General features: G+C 55.3%; 2 protein-coding genes across 12 annotated transcripts; one reads left to right on the plus strand and one right to left on the minus strand.

Annotated features, from left to right (window-relative positions):
- Positions 1-1,027: 1,027 nt before the first annotated feature.
- Positions 1,028-14,629, minus strand: RNF40 (ring finger protein 40). Of its 2 annotated transcripts, none has more exons than XR_014840294.1 (20): positions 14,578-14,629; positions 14,266-14,468; positions 13,713-13,880; positions 13,437-13,578; positions 11,568-11,774; positions 10,872-10,993; positions 10,607-10,753; positions 10,436-10,510; positions 9,527-9,646; positions 9,244-9,423; positions 8,898-9,033; positions 7,716-7,837; positions 7,201-7,628; positions 6,988-7,115; positions 6,729-6,878; positions 6,341-6,553; positions 6,136-6,261; positions 4,471-4,611; positions 4,283-4,384; positions 1,028-2,263 (listed from the first exon to the last, which is right to left on the minus strand). XR_014840294.1 is itself a non-coding variant. In XM_021086412.2 (20 exons), the coding sequence occupies exons 2-20, from the start codon at positions 14,395-14,397 to the stop codon at positions 2,087-2,089; spliced, it is 3,006 nt and encodes a 1,001-aa protein (XP_020942071.1). In that variant the 5' UTR covers positions 14,398-14,468; positions 14,578-14,629; the 3' UTR covers positions 1,028-2,086. The 2 variants fall into 2 exon arrangements, 1 of the variants encoding a protein (XP_020942071.1); XM_021086412.2 differs by having other exon boundaries at positions 6,998-7,115.
- Positions 14,630-15,095: 466 nt separating this feature from the next.
- Positions 15,096-19,446, plus strand: CFAP119 (cilia and flagella associated protein 119). Of its 10 annotated transcripts, XM_013992399.3 has the most exons (9): positions 15,096-15,380; positions 15,683-15,714; positions 16,043-16,108; positions 16,284-16,453; positions 17,942-18,012; positions 18,182-18,298; positions 18,393-18,462; positions 18,553-18,642; positions 19,215-19,446. In XM_013992399.3, the coding sequence occupies exons 1-9, from the start codon at positions 15,165-15,167 to the stop codon at positions 19,391-19,393; spliced, it is 1,011 nt and encodes a 336-aa protein (XP_013847853.2). In that variant the 5' UTR covers positions 15,096-15,164; the 3' UTR covers positions 19,394-19,446. The 10 variants fall into 10 exon arrangements, with proteins under 10 accessions (XP_013847853.2, XP_013847868.2, XP_013847860.2 ...); XM_013992414.3 differs by lacking the exon at positions 18,182-18,298; XM_013992406.3 differs by lacking the exon at positions 16,043-16,108.
- The last annotated feature ends 60 nt before the right edge of the window (positions 19,447-19,506 follow it).

Raw genomic sequence — 19,506 nt, forward strand, 5'->3', positions numbered from 1 at the left:
TGGCAACCATAACCGGGCCATTACAACCGGGGGCCGCGGACACTTCCTCTGCGGCCCCATGCCATCCCCCGCAGCGGCCCGTGCCTCAGCGAGCGTGCCCGCCGCCGCCAGCCTTGCGCCGGAAGTCACAGTGGCCCGCGTCTCCGTCTCCAGTCCGACCTGGTCCAGCCGCTGCAGCCCCGCGGAAACCTTGGACACCAGGTGGGGCCCGAAAGTAGATAAGGCTGCGAGTGCTGGCGAAGAAGCGACCGCTAAGACTGCGGGGTCACACAAGGCCGTGACTGTTAACAAGCCGGTGGCCGCTCCTGTGGCCATGGCTCCGATTCCTGCTCCGGCACCAAGCCCGGCCATCACCTGCCAGAGCGCGAGCCCCAGTTCAGTCTCGGTGAAGGCTCCGTCTGCTGACCCGACAGCGCGCTGAAGTTGCAAGCGCCACTCCACACACATGTACCGCAGGACATAGCCAGCGGCTAGCGCAAATGGCAATGAAAGATGTCACCCATTAAGGTGTCCTGTCTGTCCATCCGAGGGGGAGGGAGCGGGCGAAGCTGCTCGGGGGAGACAGCCTAAAGACTGGGGTCCAGCTCTCTCCTCCCAGGATCTTGTCGTCAGGTGTCAATAGCGGACTACATTTCCCAGGATGCAACTCGAGTTTCCCAGCAGCCCCGCCACCAATGACTGAGGGGGGGGGCGTGGCGAGCGCCCCCTACGGCCCCCCGACCCCCAGGACAGGGCCTCCCGAGCTGCAGGAGATCCAGGGACTGTCCGCTTTTAGCCTGAGGAAAACGAAGGGCCAGCTGGCAAAGGATTGACGACAATGCTTTCTCCCCCAAAACACGCCCCTCTCATGGGCCCGGTCTGGGATATGAGACAGCCCTTAGGTCTAAGCAGAGCTAGGTGTTGGGTTTCATCTGTGCAGGCCCTCCAGGTTCAAAGGCCAGACAGGGTAGCGCTGGGAACAAGTTTTAACAGCCAAAATCCGGGACCACATGTAGGGCAGGTTAGCCTGGCTACTCCGACTATAGGCTGAGGTTTGGACGTTTATTCATAACAATTAACAGCCTATACAAGTCACCTCCAGAACAAGGGCTGTGGGTCTGAGTGGACCCTCGCACCTGTCAGCAGCTCCACCTTCCAGGCGCCTGTAAAATGCCTTCAGAGCCCATGGAGTTTGCTGGGGCCGGCAGCACAGGAAGCATTGTGGGTACAGGCTCAGTCACAGGGTGTTAGATGAAGCTCTTCTATCTGGAATGATTGGAAGTTGGCCCAGCAGCTAGTGTGTCCCTCCTCCCTCCTGGAAAGTTCTGCCTCCACTGCAGTTAAGGCCACCAGAATGAAAGCAGAGACAAGGGTAAGGACCAGAGGAGCCTAAGGAAGCATGAGGTGGGTTTTAAGTGGGCTGGGGAGTGAGGGGACCAGGAGGGGTCTGATTAGAATAGAAACTGATGATCTTGGTTCAGCACTCCTGAGAGGAGAGCAAGGTGACTGCAGCAGCCTTAGAGCTTCCCAGAGGAAAATGATGGTGCCCCGTCGCCTACCCAGGGGGTGCTCTGTGCACAAGACCAGGACCAAAGAGCACAAGGAACTCCACAGGAGGAAAGCTCTGCCCAGGAGCAGCATGTGAAGAGTTACCCGACCAGTCAGAGCAAGGAGCTAGGGGTCCAGCCCACCCCTGATCCTCATTTGTGGGTGTATAAGCAGGTAGTGAGCCTCTCTTGTGTGAGAGGTCACAGCCCGGGGAATTCACCCTTTAGGGCAGGGATGGGCAGTGGAGATGGTGGAAGAAGGGTTAGGACCAGCTTCCAGGAAGTTCCATTGAGTGCTCCGGGCCCCTCACAGCAGGCCCTTCCTGCAGGGAGAGTGCCCCCTAAGCTGTGGCTCTGACCTTGGGGAAAAGGTGGAACTGAGCTTGGCTGATCCCACACCCACTAGCATGCACCGGGGCCCCCGAACCAACTACGTGGGGAGGGGCTGGGCCCATAGGGTCCAGAATGGAGGGTGGGGGCCACTGGATGTGGGGTGAGGAGGGACTGGAGGCACAGCCCCCATAGTCCGTGGGTGTTCCAAAGTCCCCTGAGTTACGAGTTCAGCTGATGTAGACACGGTGGAAGTCGTGGGCACCAAAGGCCGCGTTGCACTTGGGGCACTTCCTCTGTCGGGCCTCATAGCGGCCCCGCACGCACTCGAAGCAGAAAACGTGGAAGCACTTGGTAAGGACTGCATCCTTCTTGCGGGTGTTACAGCAGGGGCAGGTCAACCGCGCCTGGGCCAGGCAAAGGCATCAGCTCGGGAACAATCCTGACAGTGCCCAGACCCCAAGCTGACAGCAAGAGGTGCTCCAGACTAAGCCCACCACACAGCAGCTGTATCTAACTCCCCTGCTAGCTCTGGGAGGGGGGATGAGTACTCTCTGCATGAGGAAACAGGTTCAGACGCAGAGGTCTCAAAACTGGAAAGCAGCATAGTGTGGACTCTAACCTGGTAAGTCATGGCCACAGGCCCCCTCCTAAGGTCAATGACCCCTAAGCTCCAGCCTGAGCTCCTGTGCCCCATCTCTTCTCCCCTGGCCTTTGCTGGCCAAAGCCCAATCCTGGCTTAAGCTACCTACTTTCTTTCCACCTGGACCTGCTAAGTGATAGCTGGGCATGGCACTGTCTCTAGAAACTCTGTTCTCAACCCTCAACTGGCTCAGTCCCTGGTGTTGTTCAGAGATCCTACTGTGCGTCCCTGGATTCATTTCTCTTTATGGAGAATTTACAAATCTCTTCTAGCCTGAAATTTCCCACCTCCCACCAGGTCTCACCACCTCCACTCCAGACAGGAAATTCCCTCAACTCAGCACTCTCCCCAGCATTCCTCCTCTGCCCTTGAAATCCCAGCCCAGCCGGCCACCTGATTATCTCACTGGACACATCACCTCTTCCCCAGCTCTCAGACCCTGCCCATCAGATGGTGACAGGTGTCGCCAGACCCCTCCCTTCTCCCCACTGACTGCCTCTGCCCCTTCAAGGCCAAACCTGTTGAAGCAGGTTGTCTATTTACTGACTCACCCTCCACCCTCTCACTCCAGGAGGTGAGAGTACAGGTGGTCTGACCTCCACCTCCACCCAGGAACCATCCCCACCAAGACTGCCAAGTCCTAAAGGCATCTCTCATCACTTGCTTCATTCGCCCTCTTGGCAGCTCTGACTCAGCTCCCCCTGCCTCCTTGAAACCCTTCCCCAGTCAACTCCCTCTAGATTGCTCTCCTTCTCCCAAACCACAGGCTTCTCTTCCTCTGCCCATCCTTGAAGCTTTGAGGGAAAATGCGGGAGAACGACCCCTGTTCTGTCTCATGGCACAGACCCTCCCGGGGTGACCACGGTTCTATGTGGCACTGCCACCTCTGCTGCCCACTCTGCAAACCCCTGTCCTCTGGACCAGCCCTTTTGCTGTGTGTGCCTTCCCAGACAGCTTCCCAAGAAGGCCCACAGCCGCCTCATTCTGAACATCCTTAAGACACTGCTCTCTGGTTTAAAACCCTTTGATGTCGCTTTCAGCAACTGTGAAGCTGGGGAGATCCTGGTGGGAGAAGGACATCGGATCTTGTTGATGTCCCAGCCCTTCGAACACCTCCCCCAAAGCCTCTCAATAAAAAGGGCTTGATTCCACCCACCCCACCCAGTGAATACATGAATACGTAAATAAGACCATCTGATGCCTCCACACTGCACAGAGGTTAAGCCCAGCGTCTCTACCTAGTTAACCAAACCCTTCAGGATCTAATGCTGCCCAGCTGCCTTCAGGCTTGTCGCTCACCACAAGGCCCACATTCTGTCTTCCAACTACAGCCGTCCAGCCTCTCTGGAGCACACCTCTCTCAACCAGGGCCTCCACTGCTCTTCCCTTTGCTGGAATTCTGCTATTGCCATTTCCATGGCCTCATGGCCAACCCTGCCTCATCCTTGTTTTCCTTTGTAGGATATTCCTTCCAGGAAGCCTGCTGAGCCTCAGGGCTGCTAAGGGTTCCCACAGCTCCTCCAGCCTCTGCTATCACCCTGCTTATCCTCCAACAGACTGTCAGCTTTAAGAGCTCTGAGACCAAATCTAGTGCCTGGCCCTCCCACACCTAACCAGGCATTCTGCCTGGCATGTAACATATTACCTGACGCTCCTGACGCTCCACGATGGGTTCGGCCACATCTTGCTATCCTGCCTAATTCTGGGGTCCCCATGAGAGCTCTCACCAACCCTCACCTGAGCTCCTAGGTCAGCAGAGCACAACCCAGCCCCACAACCCCACCTTGTACTCCTTGATCTCCTCCTGGAGGATTTCATCAGCATCTGCGTAAACCTCCACCTTCCTCTGCTTCTCCAGCTTGCGCCGCAGCCGGGAGATGTCCTCCTGGGGCAGGAGAGGGGCTGGGCTGAGCACAAGGGTCCTCGACCCAAACCGCCTGCCCCCACTGCCAGCCCTCACCCCCCACACACCTGAGCCCTCTTGAGGTTGAAGCTTTCCTTCTCACGAGCAGCCCGGCTCTCCGCCAGGCAAGGCTGGATCTCGCGCAGCCGTGTCTGCACATGTTCCAGCTGCACCTTCAGGTCTTCGGCCAGCTGGGCTGCTTCCACAGCCTACGGGGGTAGGGGGGGACCAGGCGCCTGAGCCTGGGGAGTCCGGCCCCATGGAGCCAGGGCCCCCAGATGAGGGGGTTGAACATCCAGGGATTCCTGCTCTTGGGATCAAGTCCAGTATATCCACTGGAGCTGGTGCTGCCTCCGGACCTCTCCACCCTCACCTCCTCCTGTTCTCCCTCATCCCCAACACTGTCAGTTTCTCAGCTGCATGATGCTCTCCTGAAGAGCACAGGGCTCCTCTCTGTTCCCCTCAACTCCCCCTGCACACACACTTCTTTCCTGCCACTCCTCCTAAGCCTCAGCTCAGTGTCCCTTCCCAAGAAAGGCTATATACTATTTTTTTTTTTTTATGCACTTCAGTTTCCTTCATAAAACTTACTGCCATCTGTAATAATGCTATTTCATCTGTAGGATTCCTATCCATCCCTCACAACTGGAATTCCCGGGAGTTCCTGTGGTGGCTCAGGGGTTAAGGAATCCAACTAGGAACTATGAGATTGCGTGTTCGATCCCTGGCCTCACTCAGTGAGTTAAGGATCTGGTGTTGCCGTGAGCTGTGGTGTAGGGCTGGAGGGCACAGACGAGGCTCGGTTCCCACGTTGCTGTGGCTCTGACGTAGGCCGGCGGCTACAGCTCTGATTAGACCCCTAGCCTGGGAACATCCATATACTGCAGGGGTAGCCCAAGAAATGGGAAAAAGACAACCCCCCCCCCCCCAAAATCTGGAAGTCCCCACTTCCAGCAGGGCTGTCCTGCTCCCATGAGCCCCCAGCACTGAGTGTAGGTCCTGATATCTCCCGAGGGCATGACTAATACTGTGTAAATGAATGAGCTCAGTGGAGGAGAAAAAGTCCAGCTGGGAAAAGAAGATGAAAATCAACATTCATCTTTTTTTTTTTTTTTTTTTTTTTTCTTTTTGGCCACACCTGTGGCACACAGAAGTTCCCAGGCTAGGGATCGAACCTGCGCCACAGCAGTAACAATGCTGGATCCTTAACCCACTGAGCCACAAAGGAACACCTCAGTGTTAACTGTAAGCCTTTACTATGAACTAGAAGAGTGAAACCAAGATGGTGACACAGGCCCTTCCTAAGTCTGCTCCCCTCAGAAACACCCACCGTGAGTTTGACATTCTAGGTTTCATCCATCCACATGACAGGGCCACCAGCCCCATCGCATGGCTGGCCAACGCCGCCGTCAGGGAGACCCAGGCCCACATTCCGGTTCTTCTCTTTCTTAAGCAAGTCAACTACCTGCCTGAGCCGTATCCTCACTTATGAAAGGAGGATGACAACAAACACCACTGTGGGGTTATGGTGACACCTAAACGTGACCACTCATGGGATGTTCTGGGCGCAGGGCCTGGAATTCAATGAGTGTTTTGACACATGAGCCAGGCTGAGAGAGGAAGCAGAGCGGGGCTTCAGCCCAGGTGGTCTGCTTGGAGTTCTCTAGACAGAATCACAAAGTGAGAGTGTGAGCCAGCATCCCAGGTCGCTGTACCTTCACGTACAGCCTCACCTTCCTCTTGTTGAGCTCCAGGGCCTGGCTGCGCAGCGTCAGCTCCTTCTCTACACCCCCAAGGCTGCCCTGCAAGGCCCGCTCTTTCTCCTCCAGCTTCTGCACGGTCAGCAGCTGGGCATCCACCTGAGGGCAGGGGTGGGGACTCAGTGCTGGGACATCCCTGCCTCTCCAGCTCCACTCTCCCAGCCCATGGCAAGCTTACCTGAGACTTGAGGCCAAGAACCTGCTCGCCCAGCTCATCTTTCTCCTCCCGCAGCAGCTTATGAATCTGGTTGGCCTTGATCCGCTCAGACATCAGCTTGAAGTTGGCATCGTCCTTTTCCCGCAGCTGCTGCAACAGCCGCCCATTCTGCTCCTGCATGTCCTCAAAAGCCTGGCCTGTCACATCCATCTCGGACAGCAGAGCCTCCTCCTCCTGCAGCAAGTGGGCAGGGGCAAGAGGGAATGTGGCAGAGGGACAGGACAGCGGGGAAACCAGAGGAACACACGGCTGACCGAGGAACCACTGAGCAAATGCAGGCTGTGTACTACTACAAGAAGTTTGGAGAATTCCAACATTCAGAGGCAAGGGGACCAGAAGGGGGTCACACCTGCTTGGTGGCACCCAACTTGCGCTGCAGATGTTCTATCTGCTCCTCTGCCTGACGAATGCGCCGCAAGGCATCCTCATCGGCGATCTTCTTGCTCTCTCTCCGATCCCTCTCCTCCAGTTCCCGGATCCGGCTCCGCAATTCGTCGACCTATCAGCACCAGAGGAGGGAGCTCTTCTATCCCAGTACTGCACCCCTAGGGCTCCACTCTGGTCTGAACCCCCTGAGGCAGCTTCTCTGCGCGTCCCACAGGCCCTACCTGCCCTCACCTCAGCCTTGGCCTTGCGTTCGGCTGCCATGAGCTGCACCTTATCCCGCTGCTCCTTGGGCGCGGACTTATACATGTCCAGCAGCAGCTTCATCTCCTTCTGACTTTCCTGGGCCTTCCTGGGGGGGTACAGGAGGAAGCCTTGGTGACTAGGGTTGGAGGCCACTGGGCAGCGGTTGGAAGGAGAAAGGAGGAGGGCCTCACTTGAGCTCTGCGCGGAGACCTTTGAGGAGTTCTGATTCCTTCCTCTTGGCCTCCTCCACCTTGGCCTTCTCCCGATCAGCCCGGGAGAGTGCCGAGGCCACAGATGGGGGTCCCAGGCCCGGCCCTTCGCGTTCCCGAAGCTCCCGCTTGGGCCTGGCCTCGGGTTCTCGGCCCCGGGAGGAGGGGCCCTGGGCCCCGGGGTTCAGGGCCTGGGCTTCTTCCTCTGGGGGGCCCAAGTCTTCCTTTTTTGCCGAGGAGGTAGTAATAGTGGTGCCAGGCATTGAAGCCACCTCCTTTCTGGTGTCAGGGGCAACAACAGGGCTTGGGCCACCTTCTTCTTTCCCTGGGGCTGGGGTGCTGAGGCCGGAGTCCTCTGGGTGGCCCAGGGTGGGGATGGAGTGGGTAGAGCCACTGGCCTGGGCCCGGAGCTGCAAAGCAGAGAGAGAACAGGGATGGGGGGGTGACATGCTTACTGGCATGTAGCCACAGCTTTTCCCAGGCAGCCCTCTCCTCACCTTGGCGATCTCAGCCTGCACTTCCCGCAGCTTCCGCTTGTATCGCTGGGCGTCCCCCTTTAACTGGTGGTTGTGGTTTTGGAGGCTGCTGATCAGGTGGCGCATCTCCCTGTTGATGGGCCCTGGAAGAGAACAGGCACCAAGGGACTGGCTAGGGGCCCAACCAGTGGCAGAGGTGGCAGGGCCAGAGCCATCATGCCCATTACAAAGGAGAGGAAAACCAAAGCCTTAGGAAGAATGTGATCTCGAAGTTGCTGTTGTGACTCAGTGGTAATGAACCCAACTAGGATCCATGAGGACATGGGTTCAGTCCCTGGCCTTGCTCAGTGGGTTAAGGATCCAGCGTTGCCGTGAGCTGTGGTGTAGGTCGCAGACACAGCTTGGATCTGGCGTGGCTGTGGCTGTGGTGTATGCTGGAGGCTACAGCTCCAATTGGACTCCTAGCCTGGGAAGCTCCATATGCCGCGGGTATGGCCCTAAAAGCCAAAAAAATAAAAAAAAAGACGACAAAGAATGGGATCTCATCAAATAACTGAAGGAAATTCACTGAAAGGTAACCCAACGCTGCCTATGTGTTATTTCTGCTACTGCAGGCTTTCAAAATATTTCCAAATTTCCTTTAAAGGAACACATAACTAACTGTAAATTCACAAAAGTAAATTAATCCACTTCTTTTAGCTTTTCTAACAAATGTCATCTTCTTAGTTACATTTCCCTGACCTTTCTCCCAACACTTCCTATCTTCCCACCCTGTTTTATTCTTCTTGGCGTATCTGTCGTCACCTCACACACACGTGCAAGTACTCGCCTCTGCTGTCTCTTCCCCACTACGACATGCTCCACAACAGTGGGGATTCCTTGTGTTTTGTGCCCTGGCATAACCCCAAATCCTCGAACTGGGCCTGGCTCCTAGGTGGTCTTCGTTAATCTCTAAGTTTCTAGAGCGGTGCCAGAGGACCATGGAAGGGGCTGAGCACGCCTGTTCTGGCTGCGTCTGCTCCACCAGCCATCTCAGCTGGCTGTAAGCCGGGGGGGGGGGGTGTGGTCCCTGTTTTCCACAGGAAGGTGAGGCTCTGTCAAATGATGGGGCTTAACCTCTTGCATCTGGATGAGCATCTGGCCACACACCAGGGCCCAGCAATCCCAGATAAGGCCCCACCTCGACCCGCCCCCACCACATACCCGCCTGCTCGTTGGCCGCCAGGTTCTGTTCAAACTCGATGCGCAGCATCTCGTACTCCTTGCGTACCTGGGCCAGCGTGTCCTCCAGCTGGATGACCTCTGTGCGTAGCTTCTTCTGTAGCCCCAGCTCATCGCTCTGTGGGTGGAGGCATCAAGGACCCCCACAGTCCCTTAGCTCCTGGCAAGCCTGCCCCATCCCAGCTCAGGCCTCAGTGGCAAGGAAGGATGGATTCCCAAGGGACCCCTAACAGGCACACAGGGCTCCTGACAACCTTGACCCAGGAACAACTTGACCCTAAGAGTCCGGCCCTTACCCTCGTCCCCTGGCCCCGTTCCAAGGGCATACCTCCATGTGCTCAATGTGCCTCAGGTGGGAATTCTTGGTGGCCAGCAGCAGCCCCCGGGCCTCATCAAGCTGGGTCTTCACTTGCAGAGACTCGTTGTAGAGCAGTGAGAACTGGGCCTGCAGCATTCGGTACTCTCCTGTCTCCCGCACCACCTCCTCAGGAAGGCTCCGCAGGGCCACCTACAGGCAGGGATGGCCAAAGGCCATCAGTGAGGGGACTCAGAGCTCAGCCCCCAACACAGCTCAGAGGGCTCAGGCCCTCCCAGCCCCCAACACAGCTCACCTTGAGACGCTCATTGGTCCGCACAGCCCCTTGAAGTTCGGCCTGCAGCTTCTCTAGCTCTGCCATGCGGCTATTGGCCAATTCCTGGTTTTCCTCCAACTCCGCATTCAGCATCTCAAACTGTGGAGTGGGAAGGACCGTAAGAGGCAGGCCAGGCCAGGTTGATGCTTTGCTCATATCCCCCACCACGTCCCCCACCCAGGCTCCCCTCTGTAGCGCGGTGATGTATTCTGAAGCGCCAGGAACAAGCCAGATCAGGAGCTTTCCCAAGGGCTCCCAGGCAAATGGGAGAAAATGTAATAGTGCGTGGTCAGTGCTGGGCTCACGGAACTTGCAGGGCTCACGGAAGCCGTCCTTGAAGACCCAAAGAGGAAGCCGGGTCGAGGGAAACAGGACACAGTGACCCCCCGAAGCAACAAGAGAAGGTGGCAATGACCAAGAGGTAAGAGCAAAAGCAAGACAAGGAATGAGACAGTGACAGCAAGGCCCTTTCTGGGCCACACAGCTGAGAATACCAGGTGACTCCAACATTCCCCACGTCTCTTTGCTAAGAGGTACTTTTTCTCTGCAGTACTTTAAACCAACTGATGTACTAGTTTACCTACTTCTTATCAGTACCCCCAATTAGGACCCTAGTTCCACAAAAGACTTTTGTCTATTTTGTTCTCCAGTGTGCCTGCTTTGAAGCACAGTACCCAGTGCTTCACTGGGTTCGGCAATTATTTACTGAATACACATGTGAGAGCAGGAAACGAAGCAGCGTGAGTGACAGGAAAAGTCCTCAGGGACCACAGCTGGACGTCTGTCCTTAACCTTGAGGAGAATCTCAATGATGCAGTAGAGAGGGGGTGGGGGGGTGGGGGGGTAGGGGGGTGGGGGGGTGGGGGGAGGGAGAAAGCTGCTGCTCACCTTCTGCATGCTGAGTGTGATCTGGCCCCCCTGGAAGCCCGAGGAGCTCCCAGACACGTAGTAGCCAGAGTTGAGCTGTGGAGAGAAGAGAGACAGATGGGGGTGGAAGAGAGGAGCCCAGGCCCCAAGTACCTTGCACTGGCTCCAAATGACCCTGTGCCCGAGCCTCACCTGCTCCAAGGCCTCCGCCAGGTGCTTATTAAGCTTTTGCTCACGCTTCCGCAACTTCTCAATGTCCCACTGCAGGTCTTCTACCGTCGTCTCCATCTCCAGCACTTTGGTCTCTGCAGATGTCACTTTATCCTGGAGCTCAGAGTACTAGGGACAATGACGGGGACAGATGCTCAGATGAGAGACTTGGCTGAGATCCTTGGGTGGCTATCTAATCCAAACCCTGTCCTGGTTCTAATCCCACCCCCAAAGGCCCAACTCCTACCTCCAACGAGATGCGGTGGTGCTTCTCCTGCAGCTGGGTGGCCAAGTCCTGCAGCCGCCGGTTCTCACGGCCCAGCTCCCGGGTGCGCGCCCGAGCCGCCTCACCGGGGGGCTCACTGTCCCCTGAGAAGGCAGAGCTCAGGTAAGAGCCAAGTCCAGTGCAATGGGGCAAAGTACTAACTCATTCTGGAGTCTGCTATGTGCCCAGTGTCATCCACCAGCTGTCTTGCCTTTTCTCATAACAAAGCCAGGGGTCTTTATCCCCATTGTACAAAGGAGGAAACCGGCTCAGAGAGGAGCGCCATCTGCCCAGAACACCCCAGAACACCCAGGCTGGACTGACAGGACTGAGGCTGGGAGAAGTCAGTCTGCCTGAAAAGCCTGGGCACTTGCTGCCACGTCTTGCGGATCAGCACTGGACACTAAGGCTTGTGCGAAGCGCTCCCATGAGGTCTCTAGCCACGAGGTGGGAAGCCCCTCCAGCCATCAACAACTCCTCCCACCATCTCTCCAGAGCTCACCTCCAGGAAGCCAAGCCAGAGGCCCCATCTACCTACCACCTGAGCCTTCCTCTGAGAACATGGCTCATTTACTTCTTGGGGAACTGTGGCTGCCTCGGGGCCAGGGGTATTGAGGGGATACCATGAAGGTGCAAATGGGGATGGACATCTCTGGGATGGGGTCACCAAGAACTAACCTCGGCTGTAAACTCGCTGACAGAGTTCCTCCACCCGGCGCTGCAGGCGGTCTGAGGCCTCCACAACGCGGGACACAGCTGCCTTGGAGAACTCCATGCGACCCTGAAGCTGCAGCTCCACCTCCTCACTACTGCTGGCACCCAGGGCCACCACGAAAGCCAGGGCTGGCTCACTGAGCGGGGGCCGCAGCTGCACTGGCAGGGGCTCTACAAGGGATGGACAGACCCCCATCAGGATAACAGCAATAGTTACCATCACTCTGTACCAAGCTCCAGATGGAGCCCTTCGGCTCTCTATGGCTCACTGAATCAGCACAACCAATGCCTGCAGCACTACATTATCCCATCTTAAAAAGGCAACAACTGGAGTTCCCATCATGGCGCAGCGGAAATGAATCCAACTAGGAACCATATAGGAACCATAAGGTTGAGGGTTTGATACCTGGCCTCGCTCAGTGGGCTAAGGATCCGGCATTGCCGTGAGCTGTGGTGTAGGTCGCAGATGCCGCGTGGATCTGGCGTTGCTATAGCTCCAATTGGACCCCTAGCCTGGAAACCTCCATGTGCCGTGGGTGTGGCCCTAAAAATAAAAAAAATAAAAAAAATAAAAAAAAAAAAAAGGCAACGACTGAGGTTCCAGGAGGTAATTTCCTCAAGGACGGAGAGCTTCCAAACATTTCCTCAGAAATGCCTTCTCTGCCTTCCCAAACTAAATTAGTGCACACATACACACACACAAAAAAAGGAGTTCCCGTCGTGGCACAGTGGTTAACGAATCCGACTAGGAACCATGAGGTTGCGGGTTCGGTCCCTGCCCTTGCTCAGTGGGTTAATGATCCGGCATTGCCGTGAGCTGTGGTGTAGGTTGCAGACACGGCTCGGATCCCGCGTTGCTGTGGCTCTGGCATAGGCTGGTGGCTACAGCTCCGATTCAACCCCTAGCCTGGGAACCTCCATATGCCGTGGGAGCGGCCCAAGAAATAGCAACAATAACAACAACAACAAAAAAGACAAAAGACAAAAATAAATAAATAAATAAATAAATTAGTGCACACATACCAATTCCCATTCAGGAGCCCTTCTGCTTTTATGTGTGTGTGTGGTTTACAGTCACTTTCACCCTAATAGCTAAGACAGTGTTTCTTTTCCTTTTTTTTTTTTTCCCAGCCACACCCACGGCATGCAAAAGTTCCCAGGCCAGGATTCGAACTCATCCACACAGTGACAGTGCCAATCCTTAACCCACTGAGCCACCAGGGAACTCCCAGTAATTTTTTTTTTTTTAACTATCTTTGTCTCCTCCAAATCTACACCAGTGCCAAGTACACAGTCATAATACAAATACATGTAATACTTTTAAAACCTGAATTGGGAGTTCCCGTCGTGGCGCAGTGGTTAACGAATCCGACTAGGAACCATGAGGTTGCGGGTTCGGTCCCTGCCCTTGCTCAGTGGGTTAACGATCCGGCGTTGCCGTGAGCTGTGGTGGAGGTTGCAGATGCGGCTCGGATCCCGCGTTGCTGTGGCTCTGGCGTAGGCCGGTGGCTACAGCTCCGATTCAACCCCTAGCCTGGGAACCTCCATATGCCGCGGGAGTGGCCCAAGAAATAGCAACAACAACAACAAAAAGACAAAAAGACAAAAAAAATAAATAAATAAAACCTGAATTGTACTCTTAACCAAGTCATTCAGATTCCAAAGTCTCTGTTCTTATCCACTGTGATTTGCTGCCCAAATATAAAATCAATTGTGTGTGTGTGTGTTTGTATAGGCAGGGAATTCAGCAGCCTGATTATCAAGATCCTTTCCTCTCCAGGACCTTTCCCAGAACTTAATTAAGCTTCCTAGATCCTAGGGTTCTGGCCCTACCCCTCAGCTCCGATGTTCCTGGCTCTGTGAGAGGGGTCTCATCACGCGTTGGCCCTTCCTGGGTCCCAGGCGCCTCTGGCCCTGAAGACAGCTCCCCCTGGCTCTCATGGTGTCGGAGAAGGGCTTCCACAGTTTCATCCAGCTGAAAGGAGAAAGCACCAAAAATGTTAGGAATCCCTCAGGTGCTTCCTAGCATGATACTCCCTTTCTAACAGAGAAGTCTGAGAACTGGCAGCTGGATCAAAGCCCAGTCTTGTAAAGGAGAGGGGCATTCACCTGGGCCCAGTAGCGATTGACAATGAGGAGTGTGGCATCATCTGTAGCCTGCCTCTTCTCCAGTTTCTCAATTCGTTCTCGGAGTTCATCTTCACAAGCCTGTCTCTGTTCCAATCGCTCTGCTAGTTTCTTGTTCTTGAACTGCAGAACCTTCAGGTCCATCTCCTCCTACCAAGGAAACAGAGGGGCCGAGGAGAGAGAGGGTCAAGAAGGGCCCAAGAAACCAATCAGAGAAAGAGACAAAGGAAAGCAGATAGAACGGATGTGAGAGGGGAGCAGACTGCTAACAGGACATACAAAGCTCAGACACCCACGGAGGAAGCGTCTTGTTTGTAAGGAGCGTCACGTTCTGCTCCTGCCTCTTTCTACCTGAAGTCTGACATGTCTGTCACACGCTCTCTGGGAACCTGTTTGCCTATCTGCGAGGGGAAGGCAGACGTCATGTCCTAGGTTTCCTTCAACAGAATGCTCTGTAAAGTGGATCTGGTTAAACTTGGGGAACTGGGAAAACGGTTCTGGGAAGTTGGGCGGGCTGGGGCAGGAGCCCACGAACCGTGGAAGAGATGCCCCCAAGACGAATGGGCTCTATAAGCGTTGTTGTTGTCTTCTCCTCGCGGTTCAGCTTCTTCTCTGGGGGCCCCGAGCCCCCATCGCCGGCGGCGCGTTTGTTGCCGGGCCCAGACATGGCCGCGGCGGCGAGGAGCGGCCCCCGGTCTCTCGAGGACGTCAGGCAGGCGGACTCGGCACTTCCGTCACCTGCAGAAGACAGAGAGTAGAGCTGGGGAAGGGGACGGAGGTCCGCAGCCACGAGCCTACCCCCGCACACAGCTGCCGGACCCCGCCCCGCCGGCCCCGGGCCCCTCACCAGCAGCAGGATCAGCCTAGCGCCGCCATCTTGGACTTCACCGGACGTCACTGGGCACCCCCGCCCCCCAGCACAGAGCGCAGGCGCCAGAGGCAGCGCCGGATGTGGCGAAATCTTCTCCAGTTCCTGTTTCTATTGGTTGTGCTTTGTTCCTCCTCTTGCGTCCGTTTGGTTTCTTTCTGAACACCTCCTCTTTCTCTCAGTGATTGGCCGGTAGGCAGTTGCCATGGTAACTGACAACACACTTCCACTCCGCAGTCCTAATAACGCCGCCTGCCTCAGATTAACAACTTCGAAGAGAGGGCACCGGGGCGGGGTTTGCATCTTATTATGCATGCGCATTCTCTTCTCACAGTTTGGCGAGCACGGTACACTTTCTCCCTTCCTACTGGATCCTCCTTAGCAACCGTCACCGTTGAGACGGAGGGACGCCCCCAGCCGATTGGCTGTACCCGGCCTCTCTGCAGCGTAGATTGGCTGAAGCGTCGATAAGGGCCAGGCCTTGGCAGTCGCCGCCCGAGATCGGCTGTCCCAGAACCGAGGCAGGATAAAGACGGTGGGGACCCGCGACACAGAGGAGCGACCAGATGATCCGCCGGAAATCCAGCCAATTCCGGCGACTGAAAAGGCGGTCGGAGCTGGACCAGCACTCCGAACTGCGGCGAGAACATGAGAAAGACCATGAGAAGGACCTCAGCTCGTTGGATGAATCGGCCAAGAGGATGGGAACAGGAGTGCGGACCGAGTCAGGGACCGTGGCCTCAGTGGATGCGAATGAAGATCCTGCAGCCAACTTGTTCCCGGTGAGGACAGGTCAGAGTGGTCTGCTCATGAATGTTTATAAAAGGGCTCCCAGGCAGGGGGCCGTTTGTTTCCCGGGCTGCCTTGGTGAAGAGGCAGGCTTGAACTGCTTGTCAATACGCTCATGAATAGTACTTAGGGATCGCCGAAGCCCAGCCCGCCGGTATTGCTAGTACACAGTTTTTAAGATGAGAAGGCAAGGTATCGCGTTGTTAGACCACCAGAGATTCACCAAGGGCAAAGAACCACGGGCCAGGACTAACAACGCAGCTCTGCCTTTCCCAATCCGCTTTCTCTCCCGCAGCCGCCGCTACCCCAGCCCCGGATCTGCATATGGTGAGTGTGAAGAGCTTTGAGGGAAAGTTACCCTTCACACTTGTATTATTCCTTTAGCGCTTCCTTACGAGCCTGTCAAACAGGACGGAATTCCCATTTTACAGACAAGGAGACTGAGGCCCAGAGATACAATTACCCAAGATGACTATAAGCCAGGTCTCCCGCTGCCTCAGTGACTTTGTTATAAAGTTACACAGCGAGTTAGTGGAAGAGCCAAACCTCTTAACTCAGGTCTCTTGCTTCCCAGTCCTACGCTCTAGCCATCATAGCCTTGTCCTAAGACTAATGCATAATGGCCAACACCTTTTCCCCTCTTTTCCTATGATAGGAAGTACCTCGACATCCATTCCATGCAGAGGCTGGAGAAGACAACCAACGTGGAGGAGATGAGGGAGTATGGCGGGGAGTAGGGACAGGAAGAACTGGCTCTTGGAGAAGGCTGAGGCAGTGGGCTGGGAAGGCATGAGGAATGCCTGGCTCCAAAGCACCTTGTGACTTAGTGTAGGGTGGTGAAGGGAGATGAAGGGAGACTCTAGTTGCCACTCATTCCTTCCTCTCTCCTTCCCAAGGGTGCTGGCTGAGTTGTTGGGGCTCAGCTGTCCTGAGCAGAACCTGCGAGATGCCATCACCCTGGACCTCTTCTCCCACATACTCATCTTCTGCCGCCATCAGGGCTTCTCACTGGAGCAGACATCAACAGCTTGTGCCCTGCTCCAAGATCTTCACAAGGCCTGTATCGGTAAGAGGAGAGGCTACCCGAGAGTTGAGTCCAGGGCAGAGGAGGAGGATGGCACAAGTGACCAGGGGAGTCAAAGCAGGATTACCACCTGAAACCATGGTTCTGACATTACTAGGAGTATCATCACACACAACTTATCTCACCTCACCTTTCAAATCCTCCATTTCCTATTTTTTTTTTTCTTTTAAGCGCTACTCCCATGGCATTCGGAAGTTCCCAGGTTAGGGGTCAAATCGGAGCTACAGCTGCCAGCCTACATACACCTCAGCCACAGCAATGCCAGATCCTTAACCCAGAGTGGGGCCAGGGATCGAATGTGCATCCTCCTGGATACTAGTCGAGTTCATTACTGCTGAGCCACACGGTAACTCTCTATTTCCTTCTTTCTTTCTTTTCTTATTTTTTGTGCTTCTTAGGGCCGCACCCGCGGCATATGGAGGTTCCCAGGCTAGGGGATCTAATTAAAGCTACAGCTGCCAGCCTACACCACAGCCACAGCAATGCCAGATCCGAGCCGTGTCTGCAACCTACACTGCAGCTCATGGCAGTGCTACATCCTTAACCCACTGAGCAAGGCCAGGGATTGAACCCACAACCTCATGGTTCCTAGTCAGATTCATTTCTGCTGTGCCACGACAGGAACTCCTATTTCCTTATTTATTTATTTATTTTTCATTTGTTTTTGTCTTTGTGCCTTTTCTAGGGCCACTCCCATGGCATATGGAGGTTCCCAGGCTTGGGGTCAAATCGGAGCTGTTGCCACCGGCCTACGCCAGAGCCACAGCAACATGGGATTCAAGTTGTATCTGTGAGCTACACCACAGCTCACCGCAACGCCGGGTCCTTAACCCACTGAGCGAGGCCAGGGATCGAACCCTCAACCTTGTGGTTCCTAGTTGGATTCGTTAACCACTGCGCCACGACAGGAATTCCTATTTCCTTATTTCTAATAAGGATATAGCAATAACATTATGAAACTGTTCTGAGAAATAGTATATGTGATATATGTAAATATATGTGCATGGTGTTCCGTGAAATAACTCCTGCTTTATTCCTGGAACTGATTTCCTACAGAATGTTTAACAAGACTTAAAATTATGTATTTCTTGGCTTGTTGTAGGTCACTCTGACCAGAATATAAGTGTATTAAGGGCAGGACCTCCTCTGTCTTGATCGGGGCCTAGAGCAGTACACAGTGGGTACTCAATATTTGCTGCCTAGATCTGGCTACTTCTAAAGCTTCTGCTCAGGAGTTCCCTGGTGGCTCAGCAGGCTCAGGATCCGGTGTCACCACTGTGGCTCAGGTCGCAGCTATGGTGCGGGTTCACTCCCTGGCCCTGGAACTTCTGCATGCCGCAGGCACAGCCAACAATGTAAACACTAGAAAAAAATTAAGCTCATGCTCGATAGGTGGCTTTCGGGTGAGTAAAATGAACGAATGGTTATCAGGGAGGGAGCCTCACTGTCACCTCTTGCTTTCCCTCCCAGCAACTCCGTTGGGCAATGTGGAGGAATGTTACCGCTACTTCACCAGTGTTCTATTTTGCCACGGAGTCAGGGTCAGTTGCCCTGGAACAGGAGGGTCACTTTCCCCCAGACAAGGGCTAGCCTAGTCCCCCACCCTCTCTCACACCCGGCTCTTTCCTGCCCCAGATGGCTGGGCACTTGCAGAAAAGGTGAGGGCTTCCGGGGGTGGTCAGTCCCCTAACCTCCCGGGCATCCCCACAGCGGCCCCCCTTCAGTATCAACCTCTTTAAGGAGGAACAGCTGTTGGCCCTGGCCGATTATGTGGTCAACACCTACTTCCGCCACTTCAAGCTCTACAAGTATGTCTTCACACCCCAGGTACGGGGCCGTGGGCTCCAAGAGGCTCCTCCTTGCCCCCTTTCCCGCACTGCGGTATCCTACCCTCAGACACCGTCTTCCTCCCTCTTCCCAGGTGCGGCTGGATCTCTCTTTGACTTACATGGGGCTACAGCCACCCAGGCTCTGGCCAGAGGATGAGACGGGTAAGAGAGGAGGCCGAGGGCCAGGGCCGGACTGCGCTGCGGCTGTCGCCACAGCCGCAGCCGCAGCCTCTTCCTGCTTCCGACTTACAGAGAAAGAGGAGGGCGAAGAGGTGGAGGAGCCAGCAGCCAGCCCACAGGAGGAGGAACCGGAAGCGGGAGTCCAGCCAGAGCAAGAGCCAAGTGAGGACCCAGAGGGCTTAGGGTCCCGTGTGACTTTGGGCAGGTGTAAAAGGAAGGGTTTAGACCACATCAGGACTTCAGACTTTTTTACTCGTGGTGCCCTTTTCTCCGCGTTTCCCCAGGCAGTAAGTCCAAGGTGGCTGCTGGGGGTGAGGCAGGAGCTCCAGAAAAGGATTCTAAAACCAATGATAGTAATGGGGCCAGCTCACATTTGGCAATGCTATATGCAGGCAGGTCCTTTTTAAGCATTTTACATATATTAGCCCATTTAATCCTCTCAAGAGCTGCTGTCACAATCCACATTTGACACAGGAGGAAACCCAGGCAAGCAAAGGCTAAATCACCTGCCTGAGGCCACACGGCTACTAAGAAGCAATCAGAAAGCGCAGCAGAGCCGCTCTGCCCGTCTTTCCCTCACAGAAGGCCTAGCTGACATTTCCTGAGCTGAAGCCACACTGCCACCTGTGTAGCCCCCAGGGGCACCCTGGAAGTTGTGTTTGCCTGGCTGGGAGCAATCCCACAGCCCCAGGCAGCATCTCTCCTGACCTGCCCCTTTTGCCCTGCCCCTGCAGGCCAGCTTTCCATCCTCCGAACCTACATCAAGACCCAGGTGAACAAGGAGCTGGAGCAGCTCCAAAAACTCGTGGAGGAGCGGCTCAAGGCCAGTGAGGAAAGGCTCAGCAGCAAGCTGACCGCACTCGAGCGCCCCCTCCAGCCCCCTCCAGGGAAAGGCAAGAACAAGACCAAGTGACCCTCAGTGTTTTCCCCAATAAAGGCCTGGGCCAGAGTGGGCCCCCACCCCCACCCATCCCCTCCTGAGCACCTGCTGGGCTTCCGCGCCGAAGCCAGACACCAGACACGGGG

This window comes from Sus scrofa, chromosome 3, assembly GCF_054392235.1.
Source record: "Sus scrofa isolate SSC_HxYL_T2T_F1_AM1 chromosome 3, Sscrofa_HxYL_maternal_Yorkshire_Landrace_v2.0, whole genome shotgun sequence".
Classification (NCBI taxonomy): Eukaryota; Metazoa; Chordata; class Mammalia; order Artiodactyla; family Suidae; genus Sus; species Sus scrofa.

Bases quoted from the DNA above. Each gene is read 5' to 3' on its own strand.
- CFAP119 (XM_013992399.3), top strand. From the start codon at position 15,165: ATGATCCGCCGGAAATCCAGCCAATTCCGGCGACTGAAAAGGCGGTCG. The intron at 15,715-16,042 runs GTGAGTGTGAAG...TTCCTATGATAG, and splicing joins CAGCCCCGGATCTGCATATG to GAAGTACCTCGACATCCATT. The intron at 16,109-16,283 runs GTATGGCGGGGA...CTCCTTCCCAAG, and splicing joins AACGTGGAGGAGATGAGGGA to GGTGCTGGCTGAGTTGTTGG.
- RNF40 (XM_021086412.2), bottom strand. From the start codon at position 14,397: ATGTCTGGGCCCGGCAACAAACGCGCCGCCGGCGATGGGGGCTCGGGG. The intron at 10,994-11,567 runs GTTAGTTCTTGG...CTGCCTTCTCAG, and splicing joins TCAGCGAGTTTACAGCCGAG to GGGACAGTGAGCCCCCCGGT. The intron at 10,754-10,871 runs GTAGGAGTTGGG...CATTGTCCCTAG, and splicing joins ACCACCGCATCTCGTTGGAG to TACTCTGAGCTCCAGGATAA.